General features: G+C 36.6%; 4 protein-coding genes across 4 annotated transcripts; 2 read left to right on the forward strand and 2 right to left on the reverse strand.

Annotated features, from left to right (window-relative positions):
• The first annotated feature begins 4,285 nt into the window (after positions 1–4,285).
• Positions 4,286–6,529, forward strand: LOC124632337. Its single transcript, XM_047167136.1, has 9 exons — positions 4,286–4,864; positions 4,981–5,185; positions 5,287–5,472; positions 5,563–5,629; positions 5,708–5,743; positions 5,853–5,945; positions 6,023–6,097; positions 6,191–6,282; positions 6,375–6,529. Exons 1-9 carry the CDS (start codon positions 4,803–4,805, stop codon positions 6,525–6,527), a joined length of 969 nt encoding a protein of 322 aa, XP_047023092.1. The 5' UTR covers positions 4,286–4,802; the 3' UTR covers positions 6,528–6,529.
• LOC124632336 (putative nuclease HARBI1) lies at positions 6,525–8,301 on the reverse strand. The gene is made up of 5 exons (XM_047167135.1): positions 7,781–8,301; positions 7,349–7,681; positions 7,127–7,271; positions 6,717–7,043; positions 6,525–6,641 (listed from the first exon to the last, which is right to left on the reverse strand). The coding sequence occupies exons 1-5, from the start codon at positions 8,012–8,014 to the stop codon at positions 6,580–6,582; spliced, it is 1,101 nt and encodes a 366-aa protein (XP_047023091.1). The 5' UTR covers positions 8,015–8,301; the 3' UTR covers positions 6,525–6,579.
• A 13-nt stretch (positions 8,302–8,314) lies between these two features.
• Positions 8,315–9,960, forward strand: LOC124632335 (putative nuclease HARBI1). Its single transcript, XM_047167134.1, has 5 exons — positions 8,315–8,704; positions 8,804–9,136; positions 9,214–9,358; positions 9,442–9,768; positions 9,844–9,960. The coding sequence occupies exons 1-5, from the start codon at positions 8,471–8,473 to the stop codon at positions 9,903–9,905; spliced, it is 1,101 nt and encodes a 366-aa protein (XP_047023090.1). The 5' UTR covers positions 8,315–8,470; the 3' UTR covers positions 9,906–9,960.
• LOC124632338 lies at positions 9,956–12,199 on the reverse strand. The gene is made up of 9 exons (XM_047167137.1): positions 11,621–12,199; positions 11,300–11,504; positions 11,013–11,198; positions 10,856–10,922; positions 10,742–10,777; positions 10,540–10,632; positions 10,388–10,462; positions 10,203–10,294; positions 9,956–10,110 (listed from the first exon to the last, which is right to left on the reverse strand). The coding sequence occupies exons 1-9, from the start codon at positions 11,680–11,682 to the stop codon at positions 9,958–9,960; spliced, it is 969 nt and encodes a 322-aa protein (XP_047023093.1). The 5' UTR covers positions 11,683–12,199; the 3' UTR covers positions 9,956–9,957.
• Positions 12,200–12,604: the final 405 nt, after the last annotated feature.

The raw sequence follows: 12,604 nt of genomic DNA on the forward strand, positions 1-12,604 counted from the left end.
CTTTGTATTTTGTTTAAAAAAAAAAACTAAGCAAGCATAGTCAGCGCACCCAAAAAATCAAAAACCGGCCAAGTGCGAGTCGGACTCGTGCACGAAGGGTTCCGTAAATTACAGTTAAATCAACCTATCTCAAAAACTATAAGAGATACTTTGATCAAACCAAAAATCGTTGAAAGAGTTAATTAGCATGCATCACCTCTATTTTTTTTAGAATTTTATACCCCGTAGTTATAAAAATAGAGGGGGGGGGACATACTTTTTACGACTTTGAGAGCTGATATCTCAAAAACCGTTCACTTTAAGAAAAATGTTTTTTAGAAAACTTTATATCATTTTAAAAGACCTTTCCATTGATACCCCACACGGGTATGTACATCGAAAAAAAAAATTTCATCCCTCAGTTACATGTATGGGGGGCCCCACCCCCAATTCTTTTTTTTACTATTTAGTATCATATTTTTGTAGCGGTTCATACAACACATATTCCCATCAAATTTCATCACTGTAGTACTTATAGTTTCCGAGTAAATCGGCTGTGACAGACGGACAGACGGACAGACGGACAGACGGACAGACGGACATGACGAAACTATAAGGGTTCCGTTTTTGCCATTTTGGCTACGGAACCCTAAAAAAGCGTTCGCTCTGCCGACTCTTCAAGATTTTTTCTATTTACAAAGCATTTTCAGCGTCTGATACAAAATCCTTTCCGATCAGCAAGATCCCGTACTTAAAGTTGGTATATTCAGTTCACTTTAGCATTATGTTAGCTATCGGGATTCAGTTCAAGGGTATTGGTAACAGTATTGCTGAAAACTTTGACAGCAAACGAGTCGGAAGCAAGATTATCCTTTGTACGCGTGATTTGGTATCTTTGTACTCGTATGTATCGATTTGGGAAAACGTGAGGATTTTTTGTTGGTGTTTAGTTTATAATGTATGAGGTAAATGTGACTATTCAGCTGGCTTCCACGGTATTAAATACAGTGCAGTGTCAACTAGCGATTTATTTATTTTTACCAAGGAAAACCTAAATGATTCTTTATGATAAACTGTATAAAACAATGATCAAAACCTTGTCGAAATTCTGCGTAGTTCTTGATCAGCAAGTTTTTATGATTTTACATAAACTTTTTATTCGCTCGATCTATGATGACTTGCTTTTCAGTGGCAGATGCCACTGCGGTTCAAATAAACCATCTTATTTTCTGAATTCCTTTTTAAATAGCAATATATGTATAAATCGTGCATGACTTCTGCAGTTACTGTTTATAGTCGTTTTATGAACATCTCGCAAAACTAGCTTACATAATAAAATTAAAAAAGCTAATTTCTGATTAGCTTTTGCGCTAAGTCGTGGTCTTCATAGATCAAAAAACAGATATTTGTTTTTTATTTTAAACATTACTACACAACTGAAATACATCTGGACAATTTATTTTTGTAGTATGAGTAAATATTGATTTTTAACTTTATTCAAATGTAATTAAAATGCAAACTAAAAACACACTGAACAAAGTATTAAAATAACACATTTACATTAAACCAACAATATTCATTTCCCAGTACTATTTACTAAGACAGATTTTTCTAAAGCGAGTAAATTTATGAGGGCACTCAAATACCTATTTCTTGACTTTTCTTTGCTCCGTCGTAAATTCACTTTAAGACGCAAATAGCACTCGACTTGCTGAAGCGTTGGCGTTAATATAATCTGTGCTGAGTCCACAATATTCAGGTCACTACCTTCGCAACTAAATAAAATCTCAAATGCATTTTTTAAATTGAGTTAGTGATTTTTAATTAATACTGCTCTATGTTAAACGGAAGTTAATGTTATGCTTTGACTTACTTATGCATTTTTAATTATAAGTGGATATAATTTTAAATGTTCTTCAAAGAGCTTAATCTTTGCAATATTTCATGGGGTTTGCATTCATTTAAAAAGCGTATGAAAAAATTTACTATTGTTGGAAGCCATGAAAATATAAAAAAATCCACACAAAACTAAAACTTAATTCAAGACAGTCAAAGTACCTAAATGGTACCTTGTTAATATTTTCCAAATATCTTTAACCTGGCTTTTTATATTAATGTTCTACAAATAAAATAAATTCAGCAAATGCTGCACAAGTTATTGTATAAATACGCTGCACTGCTGCTACGTCCAGATGGACAATAAATATCAAGACGTGATAAGCGTTTCAAGTATCATTCAGGCTGTAATATAAAACTTTAAACAGCCAGGTTTCTTCTTAATGGCGTCAAATTACACACTACAGTAAAATGGAACGTCAGTGTAAATTTTCATCGTTTTGTAAGAAAGTACGAGAGTATACGATGAGAAATTCTTCACCAAAATCTATTTTTAGCTACTCATCATCCTCCGAGCCTTTTTCCTAATCATGTTGGGGTCGGCTTCCAGTCTAACCGGATTCAGCTGAGTACCAGTGCTTTACAAGAAGCGACTGCCTATCTGACCTCCTCAACCCAGTTACCCGGGCAACCCGATACCCCTTGGTTAGACTGGTGTCAGACTTACTGGCTTCTGACTACCCGTAACGACTGCCAAGGATGTTCAATGACAGCCGGGACCTACAGTTTAACGTGCCATCCGAAACACAGCCAATGGTGTCTAAGATATACTTAGAAAGTACATACAGACTTAGAAAAGTTGCATTGGTACTTGCCTGACCTGGGATCGAACCCGCGCCCTCATACTTGAGAGATTGGTCCTTTACCCACTAGGCCACCACGACTTTTTTTAGCTACTGTTTGGTAAAAAAAAGCTTATTTACTGTGATATTTTGAATGGGAAACAAAACTTTTTCAGGTGTAGAAAACGTTTAAGATACTCTGTTTTTAAAACTACACATTTATAAAAACAAACTTTCCTTCAATCTTGTCTTCTTGTTAAAATAATGTATTTAGATCATGTTTGAAAAATATTCACACGATATCATCTATTTAGCAAAAAAATATAACCACGCCTTACTCCAAGTCAATCTGTGCTGTGACGTTGGCTACCTTAAAATATTCATGGAAAAAAAACTTGGCATTCTGACGTAAACACAAAATAATGCAGTGTATCTCTAAGTCCCGGTTTTCCGATATATCAAACGCGTAGTATATTTTCATGGGTCCACGGATCGCATTTGTCACGTAAAACCAATATTTCTCTTGGGACCATCCGCCAAATAAAGCTACTAAATTTTTTATCAAAGAAAAGAGATACATATACGGTTTTTTTATTGGACACTTTTAAGATATCGGGTTTTGGGTATTTTATGAATAAACTTAAAAGACTCGTATGAGCTTCGGTTTATTTGGTATTTTTGTTAAATCGAATGGTATGATAATAAAAAGGTCTTAATAAAATGAAGCAAATCTAATAATGTTTGAGTACAGAAAACATCTAAGGGATTATATTTCATGAACCATTACAATATCATAATTCTAAGATCTAATAAAATTACTTTCCAAACAATTCTTTTAGCAGAAACATTATTACATTTTTGTGCTGGGTGGGTATAGGGATAGGTTGTAAAAATTATTAACAGATTGTAAATAGACTGGAAATATGTAATATTATACAGGGTTACTGGTAAGTAGACCGCATCCTTTCAGGAGGTGATAGTATAGGTCAATACGGACAAATTTGACCCTGGGATACACTGGGCAAAAGTTAACCCATTTCAAGATAATCGAATTTCAAGATCAGTCGTCTAGGTACATGTATAAATTTTCATTATTAGTCAAAAGTCTCGTTTTTGTGGATTTTTGTGTGTTTTTGGATAGAAGATGAATCACTTCATAATAACAAACCATAAAACTGTACAAATCACAGAGGAAATTATAGCGAACAGCAATTACTTTTTTAGTAGTCATTTTCTCAAAAATGTTACTCTTCATTTTTTTGTGCAGAATACTTAAAAAACATCTACATCTATCTGGCTATCCAAAAAGGCACAAAACACACAAAAATCCGCAGAAACGAGACTTTTAACTAATAATAAAAATGTATTCGTGTACCTAGACGACTTGTAAAGAAAAGATCTTGAAATTCGATTATCTCGAAACGGGTCAACTTTTGCCCAGTGTATCCCAGGGTCAAATTTGTCCGTATTGACCTATACTATCACCTCCTGAAAGGATGCGGTCTACTTACCAGTAACCCTGTATAAGAGAGAAGCAAATTATGTAGTCTTATAATTAGGTCCTCTCGTACTCCAATTCAATTTTCAATTGTGGCTATTACGATACCATCCATGCCAGGGCCTGGGCCTGCAGTCTCGACATAAGATAGCGATTCGATCGCAAACTGACAGTCGCTAAATATTAACGAAAATATTCGCTTGCCATAACGACAGTAACGATAAACGCAAGTCTCGACAGCCGAGATAGCGGGCAACATCGCTAATTATCATGACATATTCGTGTCGGTACGATAGCGAAAACCGTATTCATAGTGCGGTGAATTTGTATTAAAATGTTGCATGTAAAAAAAATCCTTGTATTATAGGGAGAAATGGTAGACAAGATTTGCACAACCAATTTTGTTTCCTTTGACAATTATAAAGAAAATAGATGAACCTTATCATATTAAAACTTTTTGCATCGAACCGTGTAAGTAAAACATACCGTTTTTTAAGAAAACACATATTAAAGATCTTAATAGTTTGCGTACTTGCAATACAGACATAGAACATAAACAAACTGTCAATGTCAAGTTTGTTTGTGCACTTGAACATTGGTTTGATTTATAATAATAATAAAGGAGAACGGTGTATTCATTACTATTCATGGACGGTGAAGTCATTGAAACAGGCGCAGGCCTGCCGGGTGCCAGCAGCTTGAGCGTCAGGTAAGTACATCTACAACGAGAATTTTTTATTCCTATTCTTGGTACTTACTAAATTGAATACTTTGTATACATCCGAAGTATTCTGTGTTTACATAATGACTACTTTAATGTTTCAGGCGTAAGCGTCTGCGTAGCCCTCGTGTTACACCCGCTCAAATTGATGCACTACTATCAATATTAGAAGCGCGTCCATATTTGCACACGCGGAAATTTACCGGCTTGCAGGGCCGGGAAAATTTCGAAACGGGCTGGAGGGAGGTTGCCGAGGAGCTCAATAATCTCCCTAACGGGTCTAGAAAGACACCAGAGCAGTGGATGACGGTAAGTCTTTTTCAAAGATTGAATTGGTTTTAATTATAAGCATGTACATGCCACGTCAGTTTTTTTTTATTATTTACTTGAGTTAATTATTCTAATTGTAGGTTTGGAGAGACTTAAAAAGCCGCGCTTGCAGTAAGGCGGCAAAATTAAAAAAAGAACAAAAACGTACCGGCAACCGAGGCGTCAGCACTGCTCCCCTGACCGAGGCCGAGAGCCGGATAATTTCAATAGTTGGGGCAGATTATTCCTTTGGGACAGACTGCCCGGACGCTATGCCAGAGGAAGATGTAAGTTGTGATTATTGTATTCAATACAATTTAATATTCTCAATCTTTGAATGTTGATAACACTAAAAATACTTTTATTGTTATTTACAGTTATTACAACATGAGATGGAGGCTGGGGTGGTAATCTCTGAGGTTCTCACCTTACCTCATTCTCAGGGTAAGTTTTTAAATTAATAGGTACTCAATTCAAAATATAATTATTTTAATTTTAATGTTACTATTTATTTTATTACAGCTAGAGATTTTGTGGAATTGTTACCGACTGAAACAAGTAAGTTGGAGTTTTTAGTAACTAGTTGGTTACTGCTATAATATATTTTATTATGTGTATACATCTGTACACTAATGTTACCAAAATATTAATTAACAAAATATTTTAGCAATCAATGACAGCAGAGCAACGGCTGGTTCTTCACCACCACCCATCCAAGAACAAGTGCAAGATGCCCCTCAGTCGCCAGTACTACAAATGAGTAAGTTGCAGTTATTTTGCTCACCTATGTTTATTTTCATTGATTTTTATTTAATGTGTTATAATTGATAATTCCAGCAGTACGTGGCAGAAGGACAGAAACTGTTGCATCATCAACACCACCACTGCGACAGAGACCCAGAAGAAAGAGGAGTAAGCTTAAATTTTATTTATAATAAAAACATTAGTTCTGCAGGTGGGTCAGCCAATAATTCCTACAATACCAATAATTTTGGGTATTTTCAGATCTGAATCCTCGCCAAAGTGTTTCTGAGCAATATAGTGCAGCTCGACGAGAATTTCTAGCAGTTGCAGAAGCAAATGCTGCTACAATGAAGGTGTGTTATAGTGTAAATTTCCTCTTAATTATTATACACACTAGCATGCTAGAGAACATTAAGACACATTCAGTAAATCCAACGTTTTTTAGATGCTGGCAACTGCTGCTCAAGCGCAAGCAGATGCTGCCAAGATGCAGGCTGAGGCAGCCAAGGTACAAGCCGAGGCGACGCTGCAATTGGTAAAAGTCGGAAACAAAATAGCTGACGCAATAAATAATTACATAAATAAAAATAATAAATGATATAAAATGTTTTTTATTTGAAACAGTACATAAATGAAAAAAAGTATAATAATTATGTGAAACTAGTGTTAATTAGCCTTCTTCTTATGCGCTCTGCAACAGCTCGCCCAGAACCTGCATAACAAAAATAAAATGTATTGGTGTTAGGTATACATACATAGTAAAATAAAAAATCAGTTCATAAGTTACCTGTAACTTCTAACATATCATCATGGAATCTACTATTATCCACCAGCTGCATGGATGTGGTGGACTCTGGTTCCGGTAATTTATATGTTATCCGCATATTGTGGAGCACTGCACATGCGTTAATTATTAGGCCAGCCATATAGGGTTCGTACATTAACTGGCGTTGGTGTGATAGACATCTAAACACAGATTTTAGCACACCGAAGCATCTTTCTATGATGTTCCTAGCTGAGCAGTGTGCTTCGGTATATTTATATTCCGGTGTGCCAGGCTGTTGATGTTTTATGGGAGTCATTAACCACGGTTCCAGAGGATATCCATCATCACCTAAAAGATTAAAAATACAAAGTAATTTCAGAAGTCGAATGGGCAACCTCTTCGAGGCAGATTTATAATGTTCATTTATTTACCAAGCAGCCAAGCACGGCGGTCCCCATTTTCAAAATGTCGCTTCATTGTTGAGCGCACCGGTGAATTTGCCCATATGTGAGCATCATGTCTCGCTCCTGGCCATCGAGCATTAATATTTAAAATAATAAGATCAGGGTCACACACCTGTAATATATTAAATATGTAAGTACATATTTTTCAAACAATATTTTTAGATATTATAGAACTGAAGGTCAACTTACAGCTTGCACATTTAATGAATGGCCCTCATGGTGACCACTCACATAAGACTCCTCATTGGTCTTAGGAGCTAAAATTTTTATATGGGTGCAATCAATGGCTCCAATTACCCCTGGGAATGGCTGTGGGGCATTTCTAAATTTCTGTTTTGCCGCATGGCGTTCTCCTTGAGTCATTGGAAATTTAATATATTTTCTTAAAAGTTTTTCATTTATTGCCGAAGTTACAGCCCGGATGACTCGGCTAACAGATTTTTGGCTCATGCTACAACCCCACTGCAAGCCAACAGGTTGTTGGTAGCACCCACATGCGTAAAATCGGAGTGCCGTCAGTATCTAATAAGAAGAAAATTTAAAAAAAGTTCAACCTTAGTTATAAGAAAAAATATATTATAGAAATATTATTTATGCACGGTAGGTCGCAAAGACACTTACTTGGGACTCCACAGAAAGTCCGTAAGGCCGTCGTCTTTGGAGAGATGGACGCAGTTCACTTAGTAGCCTGTGAAACATTTCCTTTGAAATTCTATACATTTGAAGAAATTGGCCATCCTCCAAATCCAAGGGATTTTCATCGTTTCGCTTGTTTCGTGCTATTTGTCGACCCATAAGCACATCGCGTCTGTGCTCGAGCACAACTAAGTCCCATGCTAAATATTCAGAAGCCATTATTTATTAAATTACTATTTATTTAATATTTTCTGACGTAAAATAAACAAATATAGGAACGATATCGATAGTAGCTATCACTTAGCGGGCTGTCAAAAACTGTCGCAAGGAAATTCTATGACATAACGATAAATCGTTATCTTACCGAAAATATTCGGTAACTTTGCGATGACACTCGATAGTTTTGGCAGTAGAGACTACCAAAAATCGTTACGATCGGATCGTTAGGACTTATCGACCGAATTTTGTCGTTAAGCGATCGCTATCTTTGTCGAGACTGCAGGGCCTGCACCTGTTACCGAATATTTTCGGTAAGATAACGATTTATCGTTATGTCATAGAATTTCCTTGCGACAGTTTTTGACAGCCCGCTAAGTGATAGCTACTATCGATATCGTTCCTATATTTGTTTATTTTACGTCAGAAAATATTAAATAAATAGTAATTTAATAAATAATGGCTTCTGAATATTTAGCATGGGACTTAGTTGTGCTCGAGCACAGACGCGATGTGCTTATGGGTCGACAAATAGCACGAAACAAGCGAAACGATGAAAATCCCTTGGATTTGGAGGATGGCCAATTTCTTCAAATGTATAGAATTTCAAAGGAAATGTTTCACAGGCTACTAAGTGAACTGCGTCCATCTCTCCAAAGACGACGGCCTTACGGACTTTCTGTGGAGTCCCAAGTAAGTGTCTTTGCGACCTACCGTGCATAAATAATATTTCTATAATATATTTTTTCTTATAACTAAGGTTGAACTTTTTTTAAATTTTCTTCTTATTAGATACTGACGGCACTCCGATTTTACGCATGTGGGTGCTACCAACAACCTGTTGGCTTGCAGTGGGGTTGTAGCATGAGCCAAAAATCTGTTAGCCGAGTCATCCGGGCTGTAACTTCGGCAATAAATGAAAAACTTTTAAGAAAATATATTAAATTTCCAATGACTCAAGGAGAACGCCATGCGGCAAAACAGAAATTTAGAAATGCCCCACAGCCATTCCCAGGGGTAATTGGAGCCATTGATTGCACCCATATAAAAATTTTAGCTCCTAAGACCAATGAGGAGTCTTATGTGAGTGGTCACCATGAGGGCCATTCATTAAATGTGCAAGCTGTAAGTTGACCTTCAGTTCTATAATATCTAAAAATATTGTTTGAAAAATATGTACTTACATATTTAATATATTACAGGTGTGTGACCCTGATCTTATTATTTTAAATATTAATGCTCGATGGCCAGGAGCGAGACATGATGCTCACATATGGGCAAATTCACCGGTGCGCTCAACAATGAAGCGACATTTTGAAAATGGGGACCGCCGTGCTTGGCTGCTTGGTAAATAAATGAACATTATAAATCTGCCTCGAAGAGGTTGCCCATTCGACTTCTGAAATTACTTTGTATTTTTAATCTTTTAGGTGATGATGGATATCCTCTGGAACCGTGGTTAATGACTCCCATAAAACATCAACAGCCTGGCACACCGGAATATAAATATACCGAAGCACACTGCTCAGCTAGGAACATCATAGAAAGATGCTTCGGTGTGCTAAAATCTGTGTTTAGATGTCTATCACACCAACGCCAGTTAATGTACGAACCCTATATGGCTGGCCTAATAATTAACGCATGTGCAGTGCTCCACAATATGCGGATAACATATAAATTACCGGAACCAGAGTCCACCACATCCATGCAGCTGGTGGATAATAGTAGATTCCATGATGATATGTTAGAAGTTACAGGTAACTTATGAACTGATTTTTTATTTTACTATGTATGTATACCTAACACCAATACATTTTATTTTTGTTATGCAGGTTCTGGGCGAGCTGTTGCAGAGCGCATAAGAAGAAGGCTAATTAACACTAGTTTCACATAATTATTATACTTTTTTTCATTTATGTACTGTTTCAAATAAAAAACATTTTATATCATTTATTATTTTTATTTATGTAATTATTTATTGCGTCAGCTATTTTGTTTCCGACTTTTACCAATTGCAGCGTCGCCTCGGCTTGTACCTTGGCTGCCTCAGCCTGCATCTTGGCAGCATCTGCTTGCGCTTGAGCAGCAGTTGCCAGCATCTAAAAAACGTTGGATTTACTGAATGTGTCTTAATGTTCTCTAGCATGCTAGTGTGTATAATAATTAAGAGGAAATTTACACTATAACACACCTTCATTGTAGCAGCATTTGCTTCTGCAACTGCTAGAAATTCTCGTCGAGCTGCACTATATTGCTCAGAAACACTTTGGCGAGGATTCAGATCTGAAAATACCCAAAATTATTGGTATTGTAGGAATTATTGGCTGACCCACCTGCAGAACTAATGTTTTTATTATAAATAAAATTTAAGCTTACTCCTCTTTCTTCTGGGTCTCTGTCGCAGTGGTGGTGTTGATGATGCAACAGTTTCTGTCCTTCTGCCACGTACTGCTGGAATTATCAATTATAACACATTAAATAAAAATCAATGAAAATAAACATAGGTGAGCAAAATAACTGCAACTTACTCATTTGTAGTACTGGCGACTGAGGGGCATCTTGCACTTGTTCTTGGATGGGTGGTGGTGAAGAACCAGCCGTTGCTCTGCTGTCATTGATTGCTAAAATATTTTGTTAATTAATATTTTGGTAACATTAGTGTACAGATGTATACACATAATAAAATATATTATAGCAGTAACCAACTAGTTACTAAAAACTCCAACTTACTTGTTTCAGTCGGTAACAATTCCACAAAATCTCTAGCTGTAATAAAATAAATAGTAACATTAAAATTAAAATAATTATATTTTGAATTGAGTACCTATTAATTTAAAAACTTACCCTGAGAATGAGGTAAGGTGAGAACCTCAGAGATTACCACCCCAGCCTCCATCTCATGTTGTAATAACTGTAAATAACAATAAAAGTATTTTTAGTGTTATCAACATTCAAAGATTGAGAATATTAAATTGTATTGAATACAATAATCACAACTTACATCTTCCTCTGGCATAGCGTCCGGGCAGTCTGTCCCAAAGGAATAATCTGCCCCAACTATTGAAATTATCCGGCTCTCGGCCTCGGTCAGGGGAGCAGTGCTGACGCCTCGGTTGCCGGTACGTTTTTGTTCTTTTTTTAATTTTGCCGCCTTACTGCAAGCGCGGCTTTTTAAGTCTCTCCAAACCTACAATTAGAATAATTAACTCAAGTAAATAATAAAAAAAAACTGACGTGGCATGTACATGCTTATAATTAAAACCAATTCAATCTTTGAAAAAGACTTACCGTCATCCACTGCTCTGGTGTCTTTCTAGACCCGTTAGGGAGATTATTGAGCTCCTCGGCAACCTCCCTCCAGCCCGTTTCGAAATTTTCCCGGCCCTGCAAGCCGGTAAATTTCCGCGTGTGCAAATATGGACGCGCTTCTAATATTGATAGTAGTGCATCAATTTGAGCGGGTGTAACACGAGGGCTACGCAGACGCTTACGCCTGAAACATTAAAGTAGTCATTATGTAAACACAGAATACTTCGGATGTATACAAAGTATTCAATTTAGTAAGTACCAAGAATAGGAATAAAAAATTCTCGTTGTAGATGTACTTACCTGACGCTCAAGCTGCTGGCACCCGGCAGGCCTGCGCCTGTTTCAATGACTTCACCGTCCATGAATAGTAATGAATACACCGTTCTCCTTTATTATTATTATAAATCAAACCAATGTTCAAGTGCACAAACAAACTTGACATTGACAGTTTGTTTATGTTCTATGTCTGTATTGCAAGTACGCAAACTATTAAGATCTTTAATATGTGTTTTCTTAAAAAACGGTATGTTTTACTTACACGGTTCGATGCAAAAAGTTTTAATATGATAAGGTTCATCTATTTTCTTTATAATTGTCAAAGGAAACAAAATTGGTTGTGCAAATCTTGTCTACCATTTCTCCCTATAATACAAGGATTTTTTTTACATGCAACATTTTAATACAAATTCACCGCACTATGAATACGGTTTTCGCTATCGTACCGACACGAATATGTCATGATAATTAGCGATGTTGCCCGCTATCTCGGCTGTCGAGACTTGCGTTTATCGTTACTGTCGTTATGGCAAGCGAATATTTTCGTTAATATTTAGCGACTGTCAGTTTGCGATCGAATCGCTATCTTATGTCGAGACTGCAGGCCCAGAAGAGATAATACCCATTAGAGAAACAACATGGGTAATAACATAGCCACTACAGAACGCGACTTTGCTGAAGCCTGCCGAGGCTACAGCTACCGTGGTCCTGTGACAACTGATCGATGAAGAACTAAGGTGGGGTAAAATCAGTTAGTCCGGCCATCTGATGGGTTTCCAAAAAAACCTTTGATGACGCAAAAAAATATTTGAATCGAGAAAGTTAAAACCCTCACAAGAACAAGTCAAGTTATTTAATAACGAACACAACTCGCTGAAAATCTACTAAGCGACTGTTCTCAAGTCTATCTAGGCAGATTTGAGTCAAGATTGTACCCAAGTATTATATGACCAATTAAACAGCTATCAGAGTGAACGACATTAACTGTAAAGTTTTATCTAAGAGAGC

The sequence above is a fragment of the Helicoverpa zea genome, chromosome 8, assembly GCF_022581195.2.
Source record: "Helicoverpa zea isolate HzStark_Cry1AcR chromosome 8, ilHelZeax1.1, whole genome shotgun sequence".
NCBI classification, from domain to species: Eukaryota; Metazoa; Arthropoda; class Insecta; order Lepidoptera; family Noctuidae; genus Helicoverpa; species Helicoverpa zea.

Excerpts from the sequence above, each read along its gene's own strand:
- LOC124632337 (XM_047167136.1), top strand. The coding sequence starts at position 4,803 with ATGGACGGTGAAGTCATTGAAACAGGCGCAGGCCTGCCGGGTGCCAGC. Across the intron at positions 5,186-5,286 it reads CACCAGAGCAGTGGATGACG|GTTTGGAGAGACTTAAAAAG; the intron begins GTAAGTCTTTTT and ends TTCTAATTGTAG. Across the intron at positions 5,744-5,852 it reads ATTGTTACCGACTGAAACAA|CAATCAATGACAGCAGAGCA; the intron begins GTAAGTTGGAGT and ends AAAATATTTTAG.
- LOC124632338 (XM_047167137.1), bottom strand. The coding sequence starts at position 11,682 with ATGGACGGTGAAGTCATTGAAACAGGCGCAGGCCTGCCGGGTGCCAGC. Across the intron at positions 10,295-10,387 it reads GAGACCCAGAAGAAAGAGGA|ATCTGAATCCTCGCCAAAGT; the intron begins GTAAGCTTAAAT and ends GGGTATTTTCAG. Across the intron at positions 10,111-10,202 it reads CAAATGCTGCTACAATGAAG|ATGCTGGCAACTGCTGCTCA; the intron begins GTGTGTTATAGT and ends AACGTTTTTTAG.
- LOC124632336 (XM_047167135.1), bottom strand. The coding sequence starts at position 8,014 with ATGGCTTCTGAATATTTAGCATGGGACTTAGTTGTGCTCGAGCACAGA. Across the intron at positions 7,044-7,126 it reads CCGCCGTGCTTGGCTGCTTG|GTGATGATGGATATCCTCTG; the intron begins GTAAATAAATGA and ends TTAATCTTTTAG. Across the intron at positions 6,642-6,716 it reads TGATATGTTAGAAGTTACAG|GTTCTGGGCGAGCTGTTGCA; the intron begins GTAACTTATGAA and ends TTTGTTATGCAG.
- LOC124632335 (XM_047167134.1), top strand. The coding sequence starts at position 8,471 with ATGGCTTCTGAATATTTAGCATGGGACTTAGTTGTGCTCGAGCACAGA. Across the intron at positions 8,705-8,803 it reads GACTTTCTGTGGAGTCCCAA|ATACTGACGGCACTCCGATT; the intron begins GTAAGTGTCTTT and ends TCTTCTTATTAG. Across the intron at positions 9,769-9,843 it reads TGATATGTTAGAAGTTACAG|GTTCTGGGCGAGCTGTTGCA; the intron begins GTAACTTATGAA and ends TTTGTTATGCAG.